General features: G+C 54.7%; 1 protein-coding gene across 8 annotated transcripts in view; it reads right to left on the bottom strand.

Annotated features, from left to right (window-relative positions):
* The window catches only part of KIAA0753 (KIAA0753 ortholog), a 78,631-nt gene that overhangs the window by 48,614 nt on the left and 10,758 nt on the right, over nucleotides 1-19,259 (bottom strand). For 6 of the 8 annotated variants that reach the window (XM_045804865.2, XM_045804866.2, XM_087867488.1 and 3 more), the window contains 10 exons: nucleotides 17,177-17,283; nucleotides 16,033-16,095; nucleotides 15,436-15,651; nucleotides 13,595-13,805; nucleotides 7,941-8,173; nucleotides 6,220-6,386; nucleotides 4,782-4,901; nucleotides 3,801-3,890; nucleotides 1,247-1,325; nucleotides 213-296 (listed from right to left, as the gene is read on the bottom strand). In XM_045804865.2, the coding sequence (XP_045660821.2) occupies nucleotides 213-296; nucleotides 1,247-1,325; nucleotides 3,801-3,890; nucleotides 4,782-4,901; nucleotides 6,220-6,386; nucleotides 7,941-8,173; nucleotides 13,595-13,805; nucleotides 15,436-15,651; nucleotides 16,033-16,095; nucleotides 17,177-17,283 (1,370 nt within the window). The remainder of the gene's footprint in view (nucleotides 1-212; nucleotides 297-1,246; nucleotides 1,326-3,800; nucleotides 3,891-4,781; nucleotides 4,902-6,219; nucleotides 6,387-7,940; nucleotides 8,174-13,594; nucleotides 13,806-15,435; nucleotides 15,652-16,032; nucleotides 16,096-17,176; nucleotides 17,284-19,259) is intronic. The other 2 variants (XM_087867489.1, XM_045804868.2) reach the window with 2 other exon arrangements.

Raw genomic sequence — 19,259 nt, 5'->3', positions numbered from 1 at the left:
CAGGGCCGCGCACCACAGCCACGTTCCATCCTCGGGAGAGGACAGAGCCGCGGACAGCCCTGTGGCCCCAGGGATTTCCGCTGTAGAGTCGACAAGCGAAGAGGAACCGTCACTCCCCCCTTGCGGAGCAGGAACCCGTGTGTCATTCCCTCGCCACCCAGGACGCTCTCACGACACGAGAGTCGCGTCAGCAGGAACGCCAGCGTGCGCACCTCGTCTGTGAGCTGGGCAGTCGCCGTGTCTGCTGACGGCCGGTCCTTCAGCTGAGGATCTGCTTCCAGAGAAGAGTTGACTCTCTGTTAAAACACGATCCACGAATTATAAAAACCTACAACCCGTGTTGGCACAGACGAGTTGCTACGAGATTAGCTTGCGCGCGGAGCCGCTCGTCGGCTTTGGCCACGACAGGCTGGGCAGCAATTCCCAGCTCGTGTCCCCATGAAAGTAAAGGCCGTGTGCTGATCTTGGCTCTCTGTCCCTTTTCTTCCCTCAACTTTGGAAACACGGTCAGAGTAGCTGTGTGTCTACACAGTTACTCCGCGTCTCTGTTCCAGTTCACTCAACAATGGAACCAGGAGGCCGGACGGCTGGGCTGCGAAGAGCCCTCCCTCTTCTCTGCGCCTGAGATGTGCAGGGACTCTCACGATAACCACACACTTCTTACACCGGAGGTACACAACCCCAGTGGCCCATTCAGGGACCCAGAACATCGCTCGTTCCACGTGAGATCATGATATTCCCCGTGGCCTCAATGTCCACACAGACAAGACTGTCTCCAGGGCCAGCGCACCTGCAGGGTCGGGCCGGTGCGTCCAGCTTCCTGCCCACGGGAGGGTGACCCCTGCTGGTGACGCTGCATGCTACCTCCTCCTCGAGACAGTTTGCGCACAGGTGCTGACCCAAACCACGGAAGTGAGAGAGCCCAGGACTTGGGCGGAAGCAGCTAATGGGACACTGACATCACCAACAGATCTAGTTCATTAACGAGGGAAACTGGAACCTAAACTCATTCCTTAAACTAAAATCTCCCTTCTCAAAAGTGGGATTTTCTCTCTCTTCCCTTGTCCTGGTCCCTTACGTGCACTCAAGACCCATCGCCCATCAGTGGACCCAGAGGGGCCGGGCAGTGCTGCACCCGTACCACACAGCACAGCACAGCTCGGCACCCCAGCCGCCAGGCGGGCGCGAGGCCTCACGAAGGGCCTCCTTTTACTCTAACGCTTCCAAAGGCAAGCGACTGGATTACCTGGGCCTTGACCAGGAGAGGCTTCAAACGCTCCAGGACTGCCTTCTCCACCTTGTCTGCTAACTGGGTGTCCGAGACACTATGTAGAGATAAAATCAAAAATTAAAATCAAAAGCAAGAAAATATCCCATTTTGTAGATTCAGGTGCTACTCCAAGTGGAGGAAAATGAAATGAGTATAAAACCACAGCTTCTCGACTCTTGACGGCCACGCCAAGTCCCTGGGGTCCTGTTAAATAAGCAGACGCCGCATTTCCAGCGAGCGCCCAGGTGCTGCGCCAGCCCGGGTCCAGGACCCGCTGAGGGCACTTCTGAACATCTCGACAGGTCCGTCGGGCTCTCAGTACACTTCAAGAGAGTAACGGCCGCCTTTAAACAGCTCAAGAGAACAGGAGACTGAACAAGTCAAACTAATTTTGAGCCCTCTCCAAACTCCGCCATAATGGAGTCAGACACAAACCCACAGATGAGGGCAGCACGGTGCTGGAAAACAGGACAACATGGTAGCCACCTGCGCCGGGCTGACCAAGCCGAAACAGCCAGTCATGGGGAAGCGCAGAAGCCACGTGTGTGCCCTGCTGACTTCACGGGCGCGGGGCTGGTGGAACCAGGCACGTGGGGACCTGGGGGCGGCCTAAATGCGGGAGACTGGAGCCTGGTGACGTCTGAGAAGCTGGATCCTGGGGCCCCTCTCTGACTCCCCCTCTGGGGTGTCTGGACGCTCCTGGGGCGCCAGCAGCCAGGTGCTCACCGTCCGGACGCTCAGACGTGCCCCAAGGGAAGGACTAATGACCCACACGAGGGCACAACCACACACCCCGGAGCCACACCCGTCTGACAACCGCTCACGCCCAGAACACACTGAAGACCCTTAGAAATCAACACAACAGACACTTCACACCTCACTCGACTGCAAGGACACGCAAACAAAAACCACGAGGCACCACCACTCTCACCACAGTGGCTAGAATTAGCAGACAGACACCAGCAAATGTCAGCGGGGTCAGGGAACAGACAGATCGGAGCCCCACACGGAACACCGCCCCGACCACGTCTCCCCTGCAAGCCCACGGGACCCAGCCCGCGCCCCTCACAGCGGCAGCACCTCAAACCCACACAGCAAACCATCAGGGACACGTCCGTAGGGGACAGATTTACGGGTGGGGGTGATGACATCAAGGGAGGAGTCAGCATGGTGGCTCTCTCTGGGGGACGAGGGGGTGACTGAGGAGGGACCGAGGAGGGACATGGGTGAGGGCCCATTCCCTGATTAGAGATGCTGGTGCACGGGTGCTCCTTCTGTAGTATTCTGGGCTGCACGCGTGCATTTACCACGTGGGACCACCCAAGAGGATGATGGGGCAGGGCAGGCCACTGTCTTGCTATCTGGCCGAGGGACAGTGGATAGGGGTCCGAGCAGCCAGAAGAATGGACTGCCTCACCAGGGGACCGTCCCATCACAGACGCCATGTGCAACCATGCTGGTCGTTACCTTGTGCGCAGTCCGGAGGGCCTGGGAGCACCGGCAGGACAGTAAGGCCCTTACAACCCTAAGGCTCTGTGATTACATAGTTTTGTTTTGCTTTTTCTAAGACTTATTTATTTGGGGGGCACGCGTGGGTGGGTGGGGGAGGGACAGAGCGAGAGAATCTCAAGCAGACTCCCCACTGAGCACAGAGCCCGACGCAGCCTTGATCCCAGGACCCTGAGACCATGACCTGAGCTGAAACAAAGAGTCGGACGCTCCACCGACTGTGCCACCCGGACGCCCCTGTGGTTGTGTGGCTTGAAAACAGGCAAAAGCTACAGAGGAAAGAAATCGGGGCCTGTCACGTGTGGGAACGAGCGTCTGTGGTGACAGGTGACAGAACACACACTGTGCGGATGACCGCAGGGCGAGTTCTGAACAGAGTCCAGAAACAGCCCATCACGGCCCCAGACCGCCAAGGACACCTCAGACTTCAAGCGTCCGGCTGGGCAGTACCTCTCCACACTCCAGTGGACCCTGAAGCGAAGCACGTGCACACTCACCAGCGTGTCCAGACACGTCCACCTCCTCCCGCCGAGCAGAGCGCCCGGGGTGGGGGGCACAAGCAGACGCAAGGCTGACCTCTCAGCTCCCCAACCTGCCGATGTCCGTTCAGTATCAAACACCACAAAAGGAATACTTCGTAGCAAAGACACCGCATACGATCCCGCGGGCACGTGTTCTTCCCACGAGGCCAGGCGGACGCGGGCCTGGGGCACGAGCGTGCAGACGAGCGGCAGCAGGCGAGCCCTCGCGACTGCTGCTCAGACGCACACCCCACCTCGACTCCAGCTTTCTACCCACGTCTGCGGTCTTGGGTTCCGTCAGTCCCTCCGTCCCGCCTGAGTCCGCGCCGAGCGGAGCGAGGTTGGGGACAGCGCAGAAGGCCAGCCGACCGTGGCCGGCCCAAGCCGCGCTCCGCTGCGGGCTGCCCCCATGCACACAGCCCGTGCGCCCCGGAAGCGCGAGCGCCTCCGCCGGCTGCTGGATGAGGCCGCGTGGGCCGGCCTGGGACGCGGGGACGTACCTCTGCCTCTGCGTCTTGTCCGAGCCCTCAGCTTTCCGTTCCTCCAGCTCCTTCAATGTTTTACGGGCTTCGGCGTCAAGCCAAGCAAGTCTGGCGGACAGTGAACAGAGTCATACGAACCCGCCTCGCCCGGCAGGCCGCCATCCCCACACCCGCGTCAGGGTCGGGGTGCCAGTGTTGGGCTCCACAGGCGACACCACCTCTCCCAGTGGGGTCCCTCATATGAGGCTCCGTGCAGATGCACTCCCAGTGAGCGTGGACAGCCACCAAAACCGCCCATGATTTTCTCAAGAAGAGCCATCACTGTTCTTAGCACTGCTTGTTCAACCATAAAATAAAGCTGCTGCTGGATCTTTGAGTTTGGAAGTTAGGCAGAGGCGCAGCGAAGTCACGTAAAGCCAGGAAGGAAACGCTCACTCTGCACAACCTCCAAGCATGCGGGGGGGCTCTGAGTCCTTCAGGTTACGGTGCGTGACTAGCATCCAGTTACACGACAGCCCACACTCATTTCTGCTTTCCCACAACGCAAGAACAACCTCGGCCGCACAAACGCAGAGCCCCGTCGTCACTGCTCCCTCCGGAATGTTCTCACCTCACCCCCAACTCGAGCCTGTTCCCTGGGCCCATGAAGCCCAGCTCTCTGCAGCAGGAAGCGGCTCAGCGCCTTCCAGCCTCCGCTCTTTACCCTCCAGCTCTGCCTCAGATGAGCTGTAACAGGCCCTTCCTGCAACTGTAAGTCACGGGAGCTCGGAAGCTGTCTTCCGGCCCCGTTTCTAGACGTCTCCATAGAGCTCAAAACAAGCAACCGGAGTGGTCGGAGTGAAAGGGGCTCGCCGTCCCCGCCTGGCCGTCCGACAGCAGAGCCGGCGGCTGATGCTTTACGTAACCGGCTGTATACATATGCGAGAGAGGAGAGTCCACTGCAGAGCCCGGGGCCCGGGCCCTTTCTTTCTCCAGGATTTGAAAAGCAGAAGCACAAACCTCATTGCTTCCTGCACGACCGCCCCCGTCAACGGAATCTCCTCCTGGGCCTCGTCCTGCTGCAGTGACTGTTCCTTTCTGGCGTCTTTGGGGCTCGGCTTCACCTTCAGCCAGGCAGCACTGCAAAACAGGCAAAAGCACAGCTCTGGGACCCCGCCCTCCACACCCGCCGGCTCCCGGGGGTCGGCGGTGAGCTACAGCAGGGGCCTGCGTGTGAGCGGGTGCCCAGAAGAGCGAGCGCCCCCAGGGCCCAGGCTAAGCGCCCACGCACACGTTCTCCTCTGCTTCACACTCGTATCCCTGTGTTCGTGAGAAGAACCAACACATAGCTTCGGTCACTAGTTACTTCCCATGTGGCAATGCTTTCAGGAGGCCCTCCGGCCCTCCGCGCACGCCCGGAAGACAGCCCGTGGGCTTGGGGGCTTGCAGTATAAACGTCCACCAACCGATGTTTTCAGAGCTTCCAACTGAATTCATGTCTTTATTCTAACACACACATAAAAACACAGAATTCAGAACAGCTGAACACAAAAAGCACATGATGAAATCAGGCCTGATTTAGACCCAGCTCTGCTATATAAGCAAGACATTAAATTCTCGAGACGTTGCTTCTTCAACTCTGCAGGCTGACGGGCAAGGGCGTCCATTCACGCAGCATCGTTCGAGTCTTAGGGGGAGCCTGGCCCACCAGGCTGCTCCCCCGTCACCTGCCAACCTCGCAAAAGGTGGGGCCCTCGCACCCCCTAATTTCTTGCTGGCCCTCCTCCTCATGCTCCTGCTTTCTGCTGGCCTGATGCTGGTTCCTTCCACTTTGCTCTCAAAAACTCCCGTGCCATGGTAAACGAACGCCCCTTTCTCTTAACCAGTTCCCCAGAGACTACTTCCACCTGACCGGCCCCTGCGGCCCCTGGAGGACCTGCGTCCCCCCAGCTCTGTGGAACGGGGCCTTGTCACTGTGTGCGGTAACATGGAGACAGACGGTAACGTCAGCATTACCCTGTCCCCTGTGACATGGTTTTATATTTCAAAATCTTGTCTTGAAATTAGGATTATTTTAAAATATTCATCCTTTCAGCAAAGATTTACTGAATGTCCACCAAGATCCACTAAGGCCCCACACCAGCCACTGGACACTCCGCTATGAGGAAGGCACAGCTCCGGGCCTCAGGCCTCTAGAATCCACTGTGTGGAGACAGGTGGGGCAAGCCTGCGACCCCCACATAGGACCACACGCCCACAGCGGTTCGGGGTGGCTCACGGGAGGTTCCCCACCCCCAGTCTGAAGGAGAAAGGCACCAACAGCTTCTAGACAAAACACTTATCACGTATTTCTCACCCAAATGAGCTTCTGTTCTTAGTGGCAGCTAAGGCTGCTGCTTTATTAGCTCTAAGCGACAGGGGAGCTCTGCTCTGCGGAGCACAAACCCACCCTACGTACCACTTAGGAGATGCTGGTGGGGACGTGGGGTTCGGAGGCACCCAAGGGGCCCTGTTGTCCCTCACAGGCTGCTGGTTCATTTTCAGTCTGGAGGATACTGTCATGTGCTGCAACCGGCTTCTGCTCTGAGACCGGGTCGGTCTACTTCTTTCAGCCTTGTGGAGACCCTGCAAGAGACAAACATGAACTGTAAAGCCAGATGGGTAATCAAAGAAGCTCGCTTTAACCTCTGACCGGCGGAAGCTTCGGGAGTCCCCACGCTACACCAGAAACTGGCGCGGAAAGCACTGTGGCAAAACCTGGGAGCAGGCGTGCCTCACGCTGAGCATTTCCACACTGAATGTGCCTGACTGTACCTCACACTGAGCATGCCTCACACTGAGCATTTCCACACTGAACGTGCCCGAGCGTGCCTCACGCTGAGTGTGCTCACACTGAACGTTTCCACACTGAGCGTGCTCACGCTGAGCATGCCTGACTGTACCTCACACTGAGCATTTCCACACTGAACATGCCCGAGCGTGCCTCACGCTGAGTGTGCTCACACTGAACGTTTCCACACTGAGCGTGCTCACGCTGAGCATGCCTGACTGTACCTCGCACTGAGCATTTCCACACTGAACGTTCCCGAGCGTGCCTCACGCTGAGTGTGCTCACACTGAACGTTTCCACACTGAGCGTGCTCACGCTGAGCATGCCTGACTGTACCTCGCACTGAGCATTTCCACACTGAACGTGTCCGAGCGTGCCTCACGCTGAGTGTGCTCACACTGAACGTTTCCACACTGAGGGCCTGTGCTGTACTCCACCCCGCTCCCCTCCCTGGGAAGGGATGGGGTTCAGGGGAGGGTTGAAGTTGGACACCCTGCATTTGCCATCTTTTTATACACACACACACACACACACAGAGACATACATAATATATTTATTTTTATGTTTTTTCCTAATTAAAAAAAAAAAAGATAAACTGCATGACACTCTTGGTTAAAAACTTAACGTCTCATCTCTAAACCAGGAGCTGATTTCTTCCCTTGTTTCCAGAAGGCTGAATGGGCCCATGGAGGAGGAGCATGCAGCTGTCTCTGAGCAAGAGCGCCAGCTACACGCGGACAGGCCCCGTCCTGACTGACTGATGACACCCCATGAGGCTGATCCAAGCCCGGACCTATCAGTCCCCGGGGACAAGTGCTCAGCGCCCATCCCTGGGGCCACCTGACAATACTCAGGCCCGGCTGGCGGCGGTAACCCCATTAAGGGTGTTTGGACTGGGAGGCGGTCTTCCGGCCGGTTCTCCACTTCAGTTACGCTATAAACAGAAGCTTAAAATATAATGTAGCTTCAAGCCAGCTGGCTTCCAAACACAGAGCACTGACCCTGCGAAGCCCCTCCATGCGGAGTGATTAGTTCTTTATCAATATTTATCTTCAGCAGGAAGCAAATCTTAATCCCCTCCAATCTCACACTTGCAAAGCAGAAGCAGAAGAAACAGGATTTTAGAACAGCCTGCCCGATTAAGACCGTGGGATCAAATTCACGCAGCTCTCACCAAACCAGGACAAGAGAGACGCCGGGTCCCGGGAGCAGTATTAAAAACTATTTTTTGTTAAAAAGGCAAAAACCACCCGGAGCCGAGCTAAGTCGGCTCTGTCTGGATGGGTGGCTCAGGACTCCGGCGGCACCACGACCACGGCCAGCTGGCCGCGGAAGGAGCCACTCCGTACCTGAGGCAGCCTCGCTGGCGCCTGGGCCTCCTTCTTCCTGAGCACCGCGCTCCTGGCCGTGGGCCTCCCCGCCGCCGCTCCAGCTCTCGCCGGGGCCGGTGCATCTGCCGGGAAGCGGACGCTGTGGTCTGCAGCAGACGGGGCTTTTTCCGGAAAGATCTCCGCACCCATCGCATCCAGCCCATTCTCCAACGTCCAGGTCGCTGCAGGCGCTGCCCCAGGGGGACACTTCTCTGTAGGACATTTCAGAAGGACAAACAGAGGGAAATGCACTCAAGTGGGTGACAAGGATTTCCACAGAGAGACAAGCTCCAGACATCTAGCCCAGCCTGTAAACACAGGCGTTTTGCTGCCAAAGTCACTCCTCGCCCTGTGACTCCCACACGGACCCACACGCGGAAACCCGCAGGCCGTGGCTGACGCCCAGGCTCACGTCCCACACGGGCTCCTTCCCGGTCCCTCGGACCCCAGCCCTGCCTGCCGGCCGCCACCACCCGGGGCAGACGCGCGGTATCCCGTGACTATGCCAACGGCATCTCCTGACCGACCCCTTTTCTATCTCCATTTACCCCACCTGGCTACCAAACGTGTTTTTTCTAAGATGTAAATATTTAACTGTCATTTCTCAAAACCTCTATCCGCCCACGACTGTCAACTTGCAGCGTGAAAAGAAATAAAACGGCCTTTAGTTGAAGATGAGATGATGTTTTCTACATAGAAAATCCAAGAGAATCGACATGTAATTAAACGAGGAAGAGGTTTCTGGATAAAAGAAAAATATATGAAAATCAGTACCATTCTCACGTATCAAAGTAACTAGAAAAAATAGAAGAGAAAAACATCCTGTGAGCGTCAGCAACAAAAACCATAATGCACTTAGGAAGAAATCTAACCAGAGTCAAAGGTGTTTTAAAGGACAGGAATGAGGACCTGAGTAAGTTGTTTTCAAGAAAGGAAAGAACACTGCGAAGACGTCCATTCCCCCCTAAGCAGTCCGTCATTTCAAATGCAAATTCAATTAAAATCCAAGCAGACCTTTCAGTGGATCGAAACAGGCCCATCCCAAAGTTGTCAGGACGAGTCCCGTCCCAGGCCAGCCCAGACAGCTCCGGAGAAGCACCGCCAGGCGGGGGCGGAGGGGTGGACCCCCAGGTCCCAGGCTCCTCACGCAGCGGCCATGGGGACAAAACAAAACACGGGCCTTGCCTCACACTCAACAAGTCTTAAATTTAAAAGAAACAAAGACAGAAATATGACAGGAAAACTTTAAAGGTTTTATAAGAAAACACAGGAGAAAGGATGAAGACTTTGGGGCGGAGAAGCCTCTCAAGAATAATACTGAGAGGGGCGCCTGGGTGGCGCAGTCGTTAAGCGTCTGCCTTCGGCTCAGGGCGTGATCCCGGCGATCTGGGATCGAGCCCCACATCAGGCTCCTCTGCTATGAGCCTGCTTCTTCCTCTCCCACTCCCCCTGCTTGTGTTCCCTCTGTCGCTGGCTGTCTCTGTGTCAAATAAATAAATAAAATCTTTAAAAAAAAAAAAAAAAGAATAACACTGATATACTTTAATTATAGCACACGGCAACTTCCCTTCTGCAGGAAGACACGGTAAACTCCACAGACAGGCCAGAGTCTGAAATAGAGATCGCTAACGCGTGTAATGAACACAGGACTAACAGCTAGAATACATTAGAAACATCTACAAATCTATAAGAAAAATAGATACTCCAATAGAAAAAGTGGCAAAGGATAGAAATAGGCAATTCAGAGAAAAAAATCTGAACTGTCAGCAAAAACAAGAAGAGATAATCAGCAATAACCAGAAAAATCCAAACTGAAACAACCACCTACGGTTTCACGTCCATGAGACTGGGGGAGGGGCTGAAGGGGACGACATTCTCTAGAAGTGACATAGAAAAAGGTCGTCTTAACTTTGGCGTAGGGAGAAGCTTCAACAGGACATAAAAACAAACACAAAGAAACGTACAGGAAAATCCTGCTCCGTTGGACCACAGTGCTACGCCCAACTCTGTTTGTCACACACAGCACTGCAACGCTTAGAAGCAAGCCGCCTCTTATCTCTGAATGTGTATTCACGGCACAGATAACCGAGGCAGGGTCCGCACGCAGAATACTCCTACAAAGAACTCCTATAAATCCATTTTTGAAAAAAAAAGGAGAGGAAGAAAAAAGGAAAGAAGAGAAGGAGAACATGAAAGAGGGAGGGAGGGAGGACAAGAGACTTGAACTGGCACTTCCCAAAAAGGAGCCATGTAAATGGGGTATAAACACATGAAAAAGTACTTACACCATCATTCAAACAGAAAAATGTAAATTAAAACCAGAAGGAGGGGTGCCTGGGGGGCTCAGCTGGTGAAGCGTCTGCCTTCAGCTCAGGTCACCATCTCAGTGCCCTGGGATCGAGTCCCACATCAGGCTCCTTGCTCCACAGGGAGTTTGCCTCTCCCTCTCCCTCTGCTTGTGTTCTCTCTCTCAAATAAATAAATAAAATCTATACATCCGTAAATCAATGAATCCATCAATCAAACCAGACTGACAGCCGGGGCGCGTGGGTGGCGCGGTCTGGTTTCAGCTCAGGTCTGACCTCAAGGTCCTGGGATCAAACCCTGCGTCGGGCTCCGGGCTCAGCATGGAGTCCGCTTGGGACTCTCTCCTCCTCTGCTGCTACCCCGCGTGCCCCCCCCTTGCTCTCTCGCTCTCTCTCTAAAATAAATAAATAAATCTTTAAAAAACAAAACCAGAATGACAGTCTACGCACCAAAAGAATGCGCGGCACTGCTCCCCCACGCTGCTGGTGGGCACAAAACCCATAACGCTACTCTGAAAAAAATCTGGGCCTGTTACAGCTGAACAAACGCATCCGCTATGAGCTGATGATGATACCCCGGGAACACACCCAACACAGACACACGTACACATGCACCAAGACACACACACGAGAACAGTGGCTTTCTTTGTAATCGTCCAACCCTGGGAAAACCCCGATGATGAGCACGACACAACGGGGCTGCATTCACACAGTGGGATGCGGCAAAGAGCACAGACAGGGCACAGCTACGCACACACACGACACTCACAAAACGTGAACAGAAAGAGGCCAGTCCTGGGGCGCCTGGGTGGCACAGCGGTTAAACGTCTGCCTTCGGCTCAGGGCGTGATCCCAGCGTTATAGGATCAAGCCCCACATCAGGCTCCTCCGCTATGAGCCTGCTTCTTCCTCTCCCACTCCCCCTGCTTGTGTTCCCTCTCTCGCTGGCTGTCTCTCTCTCTCTGTCAAATAAATAAATAAAATCTTTAAAAAAAAAAAAAAAGAAAAGAAAAGAAAGAGGCCAGTCCCAACAAAATACCTATCGCGTAATCCTATTCCTATAAGGTTCATGAAGTTCCAAACCCGGCAAAAACCAACGTACGGCATAAAAAATGAGAATAACAGTTAATTTGGGGGAGGAGACAAGGGATGGAGACTGGAAGAGGGGATTTCTTAGTGCTTGTAATGTTCTATTTCTTGACTCGGGTAGGGGCTTCCCAGAGGTTTGTTCTCTGATAACAAACTGAGCTGTAAACTCCTATTCTGTGCACTTTCCTATCTGCGTATTCTACTTCAACTGAAATAGGAAAATTAGTTCACTGGATTCGTCCACACCGACACCAATGGCACATTAAAAAACTCAATATTAAAATCTTGAAACTATTTTAAAACACTATCAATGTATACCTCTATCAGTTTAACTTAAAAAAAGGAAAAAGTAGAGGAAAAGAAACTCTCTTCACAAAACTGGAAGAAGAAACAGAAGAACATTTCCTCTACTTTGCACGCAGACGTGAGAAACCCCAACAGCAAGCCACACGTACAAACAGACCCCACGAAATCCGGGGAGAAACGGTGCTCCCACTACAGCTATCACCCATATTATTCCAAACTAAATTCTGTCCAGTAAAGGAGAAAGAGAAAAAAAAAAAAGGTATAAAAATTGCAAAGAAAGAGGCAGAACTTTACTTATTTGTAGGTGGTCTCATCTATCTGGAAAAACACAAAAGCACTAAGAAAATCTCCTTATTTCATCAAATCTAAAACACCTAGTGTAAGACGTACCCTTATTTTACGCACCAACGGGAAATTTCAAATCGTAAGGTATCATCAACGTCAGAACACGTCCCGATTTCAGAAATGTTCCACCGCATCCCTCAGAACCAACGAAACGCGGCGTGGTGGCCGCCCAGAGGTCTGGACAGGGTCCCATGGCTCTGCTGGAACGAGCAAGAACCCGCTTTGACAGGCAATAAAAAGACGATCCCGTTCGCAGCAGCAAGAAGGACCCTAAAGTGAGAAAACTGGAAATGAACCTAGCAGAGAGTCCAGGCATTCCTAGTATGCCTAGGTCAGGAATTCTCCTATGCCGAATCTCATCCCTATGCCTGGATGGAGAAAGGGCACGATGATGTCACCCCCTCCCCGGCCAGCCTGGGAACTCGGGGGGCCCGTCACACCCCCACGGCCTCTGCCCTAGAACCTGACACGCAGCTTCTCAATTCCTCTGAATACACCATCGCCATCAGCAAACTGTGAAGAAGAACAGAGAGGAAGAGCCTCCCGAAACAGGAAAACACGTCAGAAAGATGATTCTGCCCACAAAGCACAGATCTCTGCAGCAGAGAAGCGGCCATAATCCAAGTCAAAGGCTAGTGATTGAGAGAAGTATTTGCAGTCTGTGCAAACCCAGAAAGGACGGGCCCAGAGCGCAGGCCGACCTCTGCACAGCCGTGAGCACGACGCCGGCCCCAGAGGGAGGAGGGCGCGCACAGACACCGCACAGAAGCGGGAGCACTCCCCCGGGAGCACTCTGACCTTCTTCCCCAGAGTCGGGACAGGACAAGACAAACAGCAAGCGAATATTTCCATCCAGACACTGGAAAATTCTTACAATTTCACGACATAAAGTACTTGGCAAGGATGTGGGAAATACACTCGGATGCTCACTGTTCGCCAGAACATCACTGTCGGCCCTGTTCAAGGGCAAGCTGGCAGACTGTCTGACATGCACAAGCCAGCAATTCTGGTTTTGGGAACAACAACAAGTTATTTATTACCCGCACTAAAAACTACACATTAACCGCATGGGTATCTGTGTATATGCATGTGCCTATCATTAAAATCTACACAAACCAATGTTTAAAAAGTGGGGTTCTCACTTCCAGCTCTTTAGGAATCTCCTTTAGGTGACCCAAGTGCGATGATGTGGGAAGAGAGAACCTGACATTCCCCACCCTCCTCTACGGGGGACCCTCCTCTATGGGTGGGAGCCTACTCTATGGGGACGGTCCTCTATGGGGGACCCTCCTCTATGGGGGGAGGCTTCCTCTGTGGGGGGACCCTGCTCTATGGGGGGACCCTGCTCTATGGGGGGAGCTTCCTCTATGGGGGGAGCCTCCTCTATGGGGGGAGCCTCCTCTATGGGGGGGTGCCTTTCTCTGTGGGGGGACCTTCCAGCCTCCCACCCCAGGATGCACTCCGGTTGCCACTTGCTTCTCTGGGTTCAAGTGCACCTGCTGTGGGCCAGGTTTTAAATCCTGACCTCCCTTCCTCTCTGTCCTCAAAGAACCAAACACCACACCACGAACGTCTCTGGACACATACCAGCAAGGAGCGTCTTTGTCCCTGAAGGCCATCTTGTTTCCTCTGGAAATGTCTCCTTTGCAACGAGGGATCTCCTCTCACTCTTGGGCGAAGGACTCTGCCATCCTTCTAAGGCCCTGTGGTTACCAACAGGAAACCTGCTCTGAACTTCCGTGAAACTTTTCTTCACTTTTTTCGGTGACAGTTTCTTTTCCACGAGGGATTCCAAAGCCTGACATGAAACAGTCCATTACTGTCTTAGATTATCTCACCAAAGTCTGACTGCTGATCACAAGCCCAAAATTAGGCCCCCAGGTAAACGTGTCATTACACGGCCATGTCTAATGGTCAATGGCACGTCGTTTAGTTTGAAAACTTTATTACTAAGGACATCTACTTAATTAATAAAACAATTCTGCAAGCTCTTTTACACCTTTAGCTCACTGACCAACAGCACCAAGATAAAGAGGGGGACTACTTTTAAAGGCATCGAAATCCACCATACTGTAGAAACGAACCAGTCTTCAGAGCCTAATCCTATGTGTTTTCTAAATGTATTAATTCTCAATAAAAATCTCATACACTCAAATAGTATTTTCAGCGGGCAAAGGCACTACGTGTAATATACGTTTTCATAAACCACGCAGCACGCCCGGGACCTTGGCTACCCACCCACCCCAACGTGCCCCGTTCCTACAAGAGCAGTGGGCAGTGAGGGCCTAGCCTCCAGTGGGTCTGTGCAAACTGAGGCCAACTGAGCACAGCCGGGGACTTTCACTCCAGGGACAGTAAGGCAGGAGGACAGCAAGCCATGGGAGGTGCAGCCCGTCAACAGGGCTGTGTGAGTTCCTCGCATTACTGACGGACGGACGGTGTGCAAGGAGCAGCACGTTAAGGTGCTCCTGCCAAACTCCGGGAAGGGACCAGATAAGCCCTTGAGGTCTTTCCAGAATGAAGATGTGCCCACCATGTTTGTGACGGGCAAACATAAAAAGCACCACGTGACCTGCCACGCTGTCGGAGGGTCTGCACCCGACAACGTTCCTGAGCTGAGTCCGCCAGGCACCGGTGCTACCTGCAAACCACACACACCGTGCCAGCGACGGTCAAGGCGGAGGGGCCACAGGGGCCACCGAGGGCTAGTTAACGCCCAGAAGTCTCCCTCCAGTGCACCTGTCCTCCCGGGTCCCACCAACATGAAGGTCGCCTTTCCTCCGTGGACCGATGTGGGGGAGCAGAGCTAACTCCAGTGAGGGAGTCACGGTGGCGTCTCTCGGACCTTCTTCATCGGTGGCGTGCTGGTAATGAAGGCTGTGTGGCTGCCAGCCCCGCAGGAGCGGCGGGACGGCACAGACGAGGGCACCCTGCTCTTGCTGGCTCTGTCCTGACTAGTACCTGCCGGGGGACGGCCAGACATCGCCAGCCGTCATACCAGACCGGAGGCTGTGCTCTCTTATGTCTTCAAGCACCCCTTCTTCCCAAAAGCCCACCAAGACTGCACACTGGCACGCTCATCCAAGCGCTAACTGAAGAGTGCTTCGCTGCTCTCCTTTCCTGTGCTAACAGATTCTCTCTCAAGTTCATGTTAAGGGAATGGAACGTTCTGGTGACTCAACGGACCTGGTTAGCAGTCGATGCACATTCTACACCCAGCCACCCATTCTCAAACAAGTGAGACGCGGTGTTACGGACTAGACTGTGAAAGGGATACGATAAAAACCAAGGTGCGTCCCCTGTCCTCTGCGAAGCTTGAGTTCACCAGGCCGCAGCTTCGTCGTGTCTTCTCCATAAATCCCAACGACGCCAGGTCGCAGTAAGCACTACCTCCCTGCTTAGAAACAAACCCGGAGTCCGTTCCATACCTCGATTTGTCGCAGGATGTCCGCGACCACTTCGGGGACGGGAGAGTCGGCATCCAGCCTGGCAGAGCAGAGCGACAGCTGGCGGATGAGGCCACCCAGCTCCCTAAGGCGTGCAGGAACTGGGTGCTCCCCGCGGTCCGTAAGCTGGGTCACCAACACTTGTAAGGCCCGGATGGCTCCTCGGTGGGCAGCCGCCAGCCGCGACATGGCCCATGACTGGCAATGAGAGGGGAGTTATTTCAGATTCAGAACTTCTCCACACCAATCCCGCCCTCACGAGGATTTGCAGCCTGCCTTCTTTCCAGACAACTCCGTCCTGTGAAACTCTCTCACAGGAAGGAACTACGAAGTTGAAAAGTTTTCTCGTGACAAACAGTGTTTTCCTTCCTACACCAGCAGCAACAGATCTATTTTCAGAGTCTGTTCCTTGGAGGGCCACCCCAAATGCAGGATATTTACAGTGCTCGTGCCCCCCAGACACGTCTCTACACGCACCGCGTGCACATTAGTGCAGAGAACCCACACGCATGACACCCCCAGACGCTGGACATGCCATTTGTAAAGAAGCAGCGTTCCTTGTAACGGACCGCGCCATACCTTCTTCGTGTGTCTGATCTTTTGTGGACTCAATTTATCCAACTCTTCCTGGATCTCTTTCACCTGTTTCATAAAGGGGGAAAGTGAAGACTTCAGACCCGTGTGCTGACCTGTCTTGTCCAAATATAACCACTGTTTAATTCAAGTCACTTGAAATGAGACAAGGCTCTTCACTCGTGACCGAAAACACAGTCCCCAGCTTCGAGTTCGAGACGGTGAGTGGAGCACAGTGTTCCCCTCCCATCCCTTGGTCCCAGCGTCATGGGAATTTCCCAGGAGGGAGTGAAGGTGGGGGTGGCTCTGAAAAGGTGGGAGGCCACGCTGGAGCGGGGGCTGCACCGCATCCAGAGAGCCCTGACGGGGTCAGATGCGTGTTCCAGAACGATCTTGGCGGCAGCAGTGTGGAGCAGGGCTGACGCACAACCTCCAGAACAGTACGGAACAAAGTCTAACTCAGGCATTTCCTTTTAAATGAGAGCATTCAGCTTTTGCCTCAAGCAGCAGAGCCAGCATGTGTCGTCAGTGACGGGAAAGGAGTCGAGGGCAGACTCACGGTTAAGGCACTACAGTTAAAGCAGACATTTAAAATCAACCTATCTGCAACGTCAACAACGTGAGCGCCAGTTCGTCAGCCACGAAATGTGTCCCGAGACCCCCTGCATGCCTCCGTCCTTCACTGTGCTGCAAGAGAACCACGTGATCTGGCGCTCCTCGGCGTCTCGCCCAGCACAGGCGGGAGACGGGGGCAAAGTGACGGGGCCCGTCCCTCCAACGCCGGGCACCAGCTGGGCCTGGGGGCCTCAGGGTCAGCGATCCACTGTCCACGCGACTCTGTCCACAGAAATACGTGCTGTACCAGCACCATTTTCCAGGACAGGAGTCACATTCTCAGTAGATTCTCAAGAACCTATGACCCCAAAAGCCAAAAACCACCCTTCAAGGACTGTGGCCCTCTACTCACGACACACAGATACGCATAAAGACAGAAGGCAGACGACCCAAAGGAAAAGAACCACGTGTCCACACGGTCAGGAAACAAACACCACAGGGGTCACGCAGGACACTGCGCTGGCGCTGCTGCGACGGGGAGGCGGAGCTGTGTGCAGGGCCCCAAGGCCGGCGCCGCTCCCCCCACGCCCCGTACCTGCTGCTGCAGGACGTACAGCATCCGGGCCGAGCGCGCGGCTTGCTCCTGCCTCCTGATGCGGACTCGTCGCTCCTCGTCCGGATCCAGAGCTGCTTCCGCTCTATCTGAAAACAGCGTTTCCCCAAACGTGGGTTATACACGACGCACAGAAACGCGTGAGAACTCCAGTTATTCCGAGAGAGAATAAAGCTGAAGGTCTCTGGTTTTCCTAAAAATAAGAACGGAGCTCCCACAAAAACCCCTCCAGCAGCCAAGAAACGAGGAAGGAGCGGCCCGCGCGAGACCCGGATGGGAGGACGTGTGCCGCAGCCCGAGCCCCCGCCACGCGCAGTCCCGGAACCGAGCCGGCGGACGGCTCCGCCGCTGCCAAGCGCCGCGGGCTGCTCTGCATTGTCTGCATTGAGCCAAAACCTGTAACGCTTTGTTTCCCCCGGAAAACCCTTTATTGGCCTATTTTATCCTCAGCAAGATTTCTTCACTACTTTCTTATCTTGAATCCTTGCTTGATAGGCTAGGACTGCTTGGACGTGCAAAGCCTTCACGTGTCTGTCGGAGCACACGCTTGTGCACACGGGAGCCCCACGTCTCCAAAACGCGCTCAGGGACACTGTTTCGGGGGGACTCTGAGGGGCGTGCGGCGTCCACTCCCGAGGCCACGGCTTCCGAATGTTTATCCCAAACGAGCACTTACGCAAAATCCCAGGGTACAAGTCCGACCAAAGCCCTGTGTCATCAGCGCAAGCGTATTTTATAGACTCAAATATTTAACACTGACTCATTAAAAAGCCAAATGACGAAAAAACTTTTGTTTTGAAAAAAGGAAAACTTTGAACGCAGGAGTTCTGGGCACAGACGCCCTCTCACGGGAGCCTACAAGCCAGGCTTCTGTCTCGCGTGGCCGCGCAGCGCGGAGAAACGCGGGCGCCGCAGACGTGCGTGACGTCGCGGGCACGGCTCAGACGGTCTACGGCACCGCACCCCGAAGCACCCGGGGCCGTGGGGGCCCGTGGAAGGCGGCTCTGTGGAGGGGCCGTGCCACGCCGCGCCGCGCCCACGACGGGTACGCAGACACTTCTGCACGGACAGGTTTCCACAGCGACCTTTCTGCTAGGCGCAGAAGCTACGGATCCGTGAGAAACGGAAATTTTAAACTAAAAATGAACAAACGAGGGGCGCCCGGGTGGATAGGTCGGCTAGGGGTGTGACTTCTGATGTGGGCTCAGGTCACGATCTGGGTCATGGGCTCGAGCGCCACGCTCAGCGGGGAGTCTGCTTGAGACTCCCTCCCTCTGCCCCTTCTGCCCCCTCACATGTGTGCACACCTGTCTCTAAACAAAATCTTAAAAAGCAGAATAAAATAAACGAGAAAACACCCAAGCCAGTCCTTCCCCCGAGTTCGAGGAGCCCTCTGTAAAGGTCCCCTGGTCAGGTCACGTCCTCAGAGCGGGGCCCCCGTGGCTTTGTGTCCTGACAGCATGGCTTCCACCATGGGATGCCACGGGGTGACCCAGCAGCCCACACGGAGGAACGGCGTCAGACACGAGCGGCGACACTCCTGTCATGGCCCACACAACACACTCGTCATGGGAGAAACGTCTTTCTCACTCAGCCGGCCGCTCGGAAGCTCAGAGACAAGTCCCGTTTCTCCCGGGCCGCCACATCCTCACTAGTGTGTTTTTGTTCTGTCGCTCATCAGAGCTATTCCGGGACGGCAGCTGAAACTCCTCGCGGTACGTGCACGGGTCTACTGAGCATCAGGGTAGAGCCCGGGGGGTCTCGCAGTCGTCCCCGGGATGCTCAACCCCTGCTCCTCGCAGCTGGAGGCCCGGCTCCTCTCTCCCCCCCACTGGTCTGACCCCAAACTCACTACAAGGAGTCCATCCCCTGCTCCCCAGGGAAGCGCAGGCCACAGGGAGCACGGAACAACTGTGGGAAACGGTATGGGATGCCCACGCAGCCTCCCTTGTGCCCGGGGTCAGACGTCCCCCCACACGCCCCTAGCTCCTGTTGCGGCTGCGAGCCCATCCAAGCGCTTTACCTAATATGCACATATGATGCTCTTTTTTGAACAAATTAATTT

Source organism: Ursus americanus, chromosome 14 (assembly GCF_024610735.1).
Source record: "Ursus americanus isolate L20-20 chromosome 14, mUrsAme1.1.p, whole genome shotgun sequence".
Lineage (NCBI taxonomy): Eukaryota > Metazoa > Chordata > Mammalia > Carnivora > Ursidae > Ursus > Ursus americanus.
The sequence above is the reverse complement of the archived record's forward strand: the minus strand, read 5'-3'. Positions and strand labels throughout refer to the sequence as shown.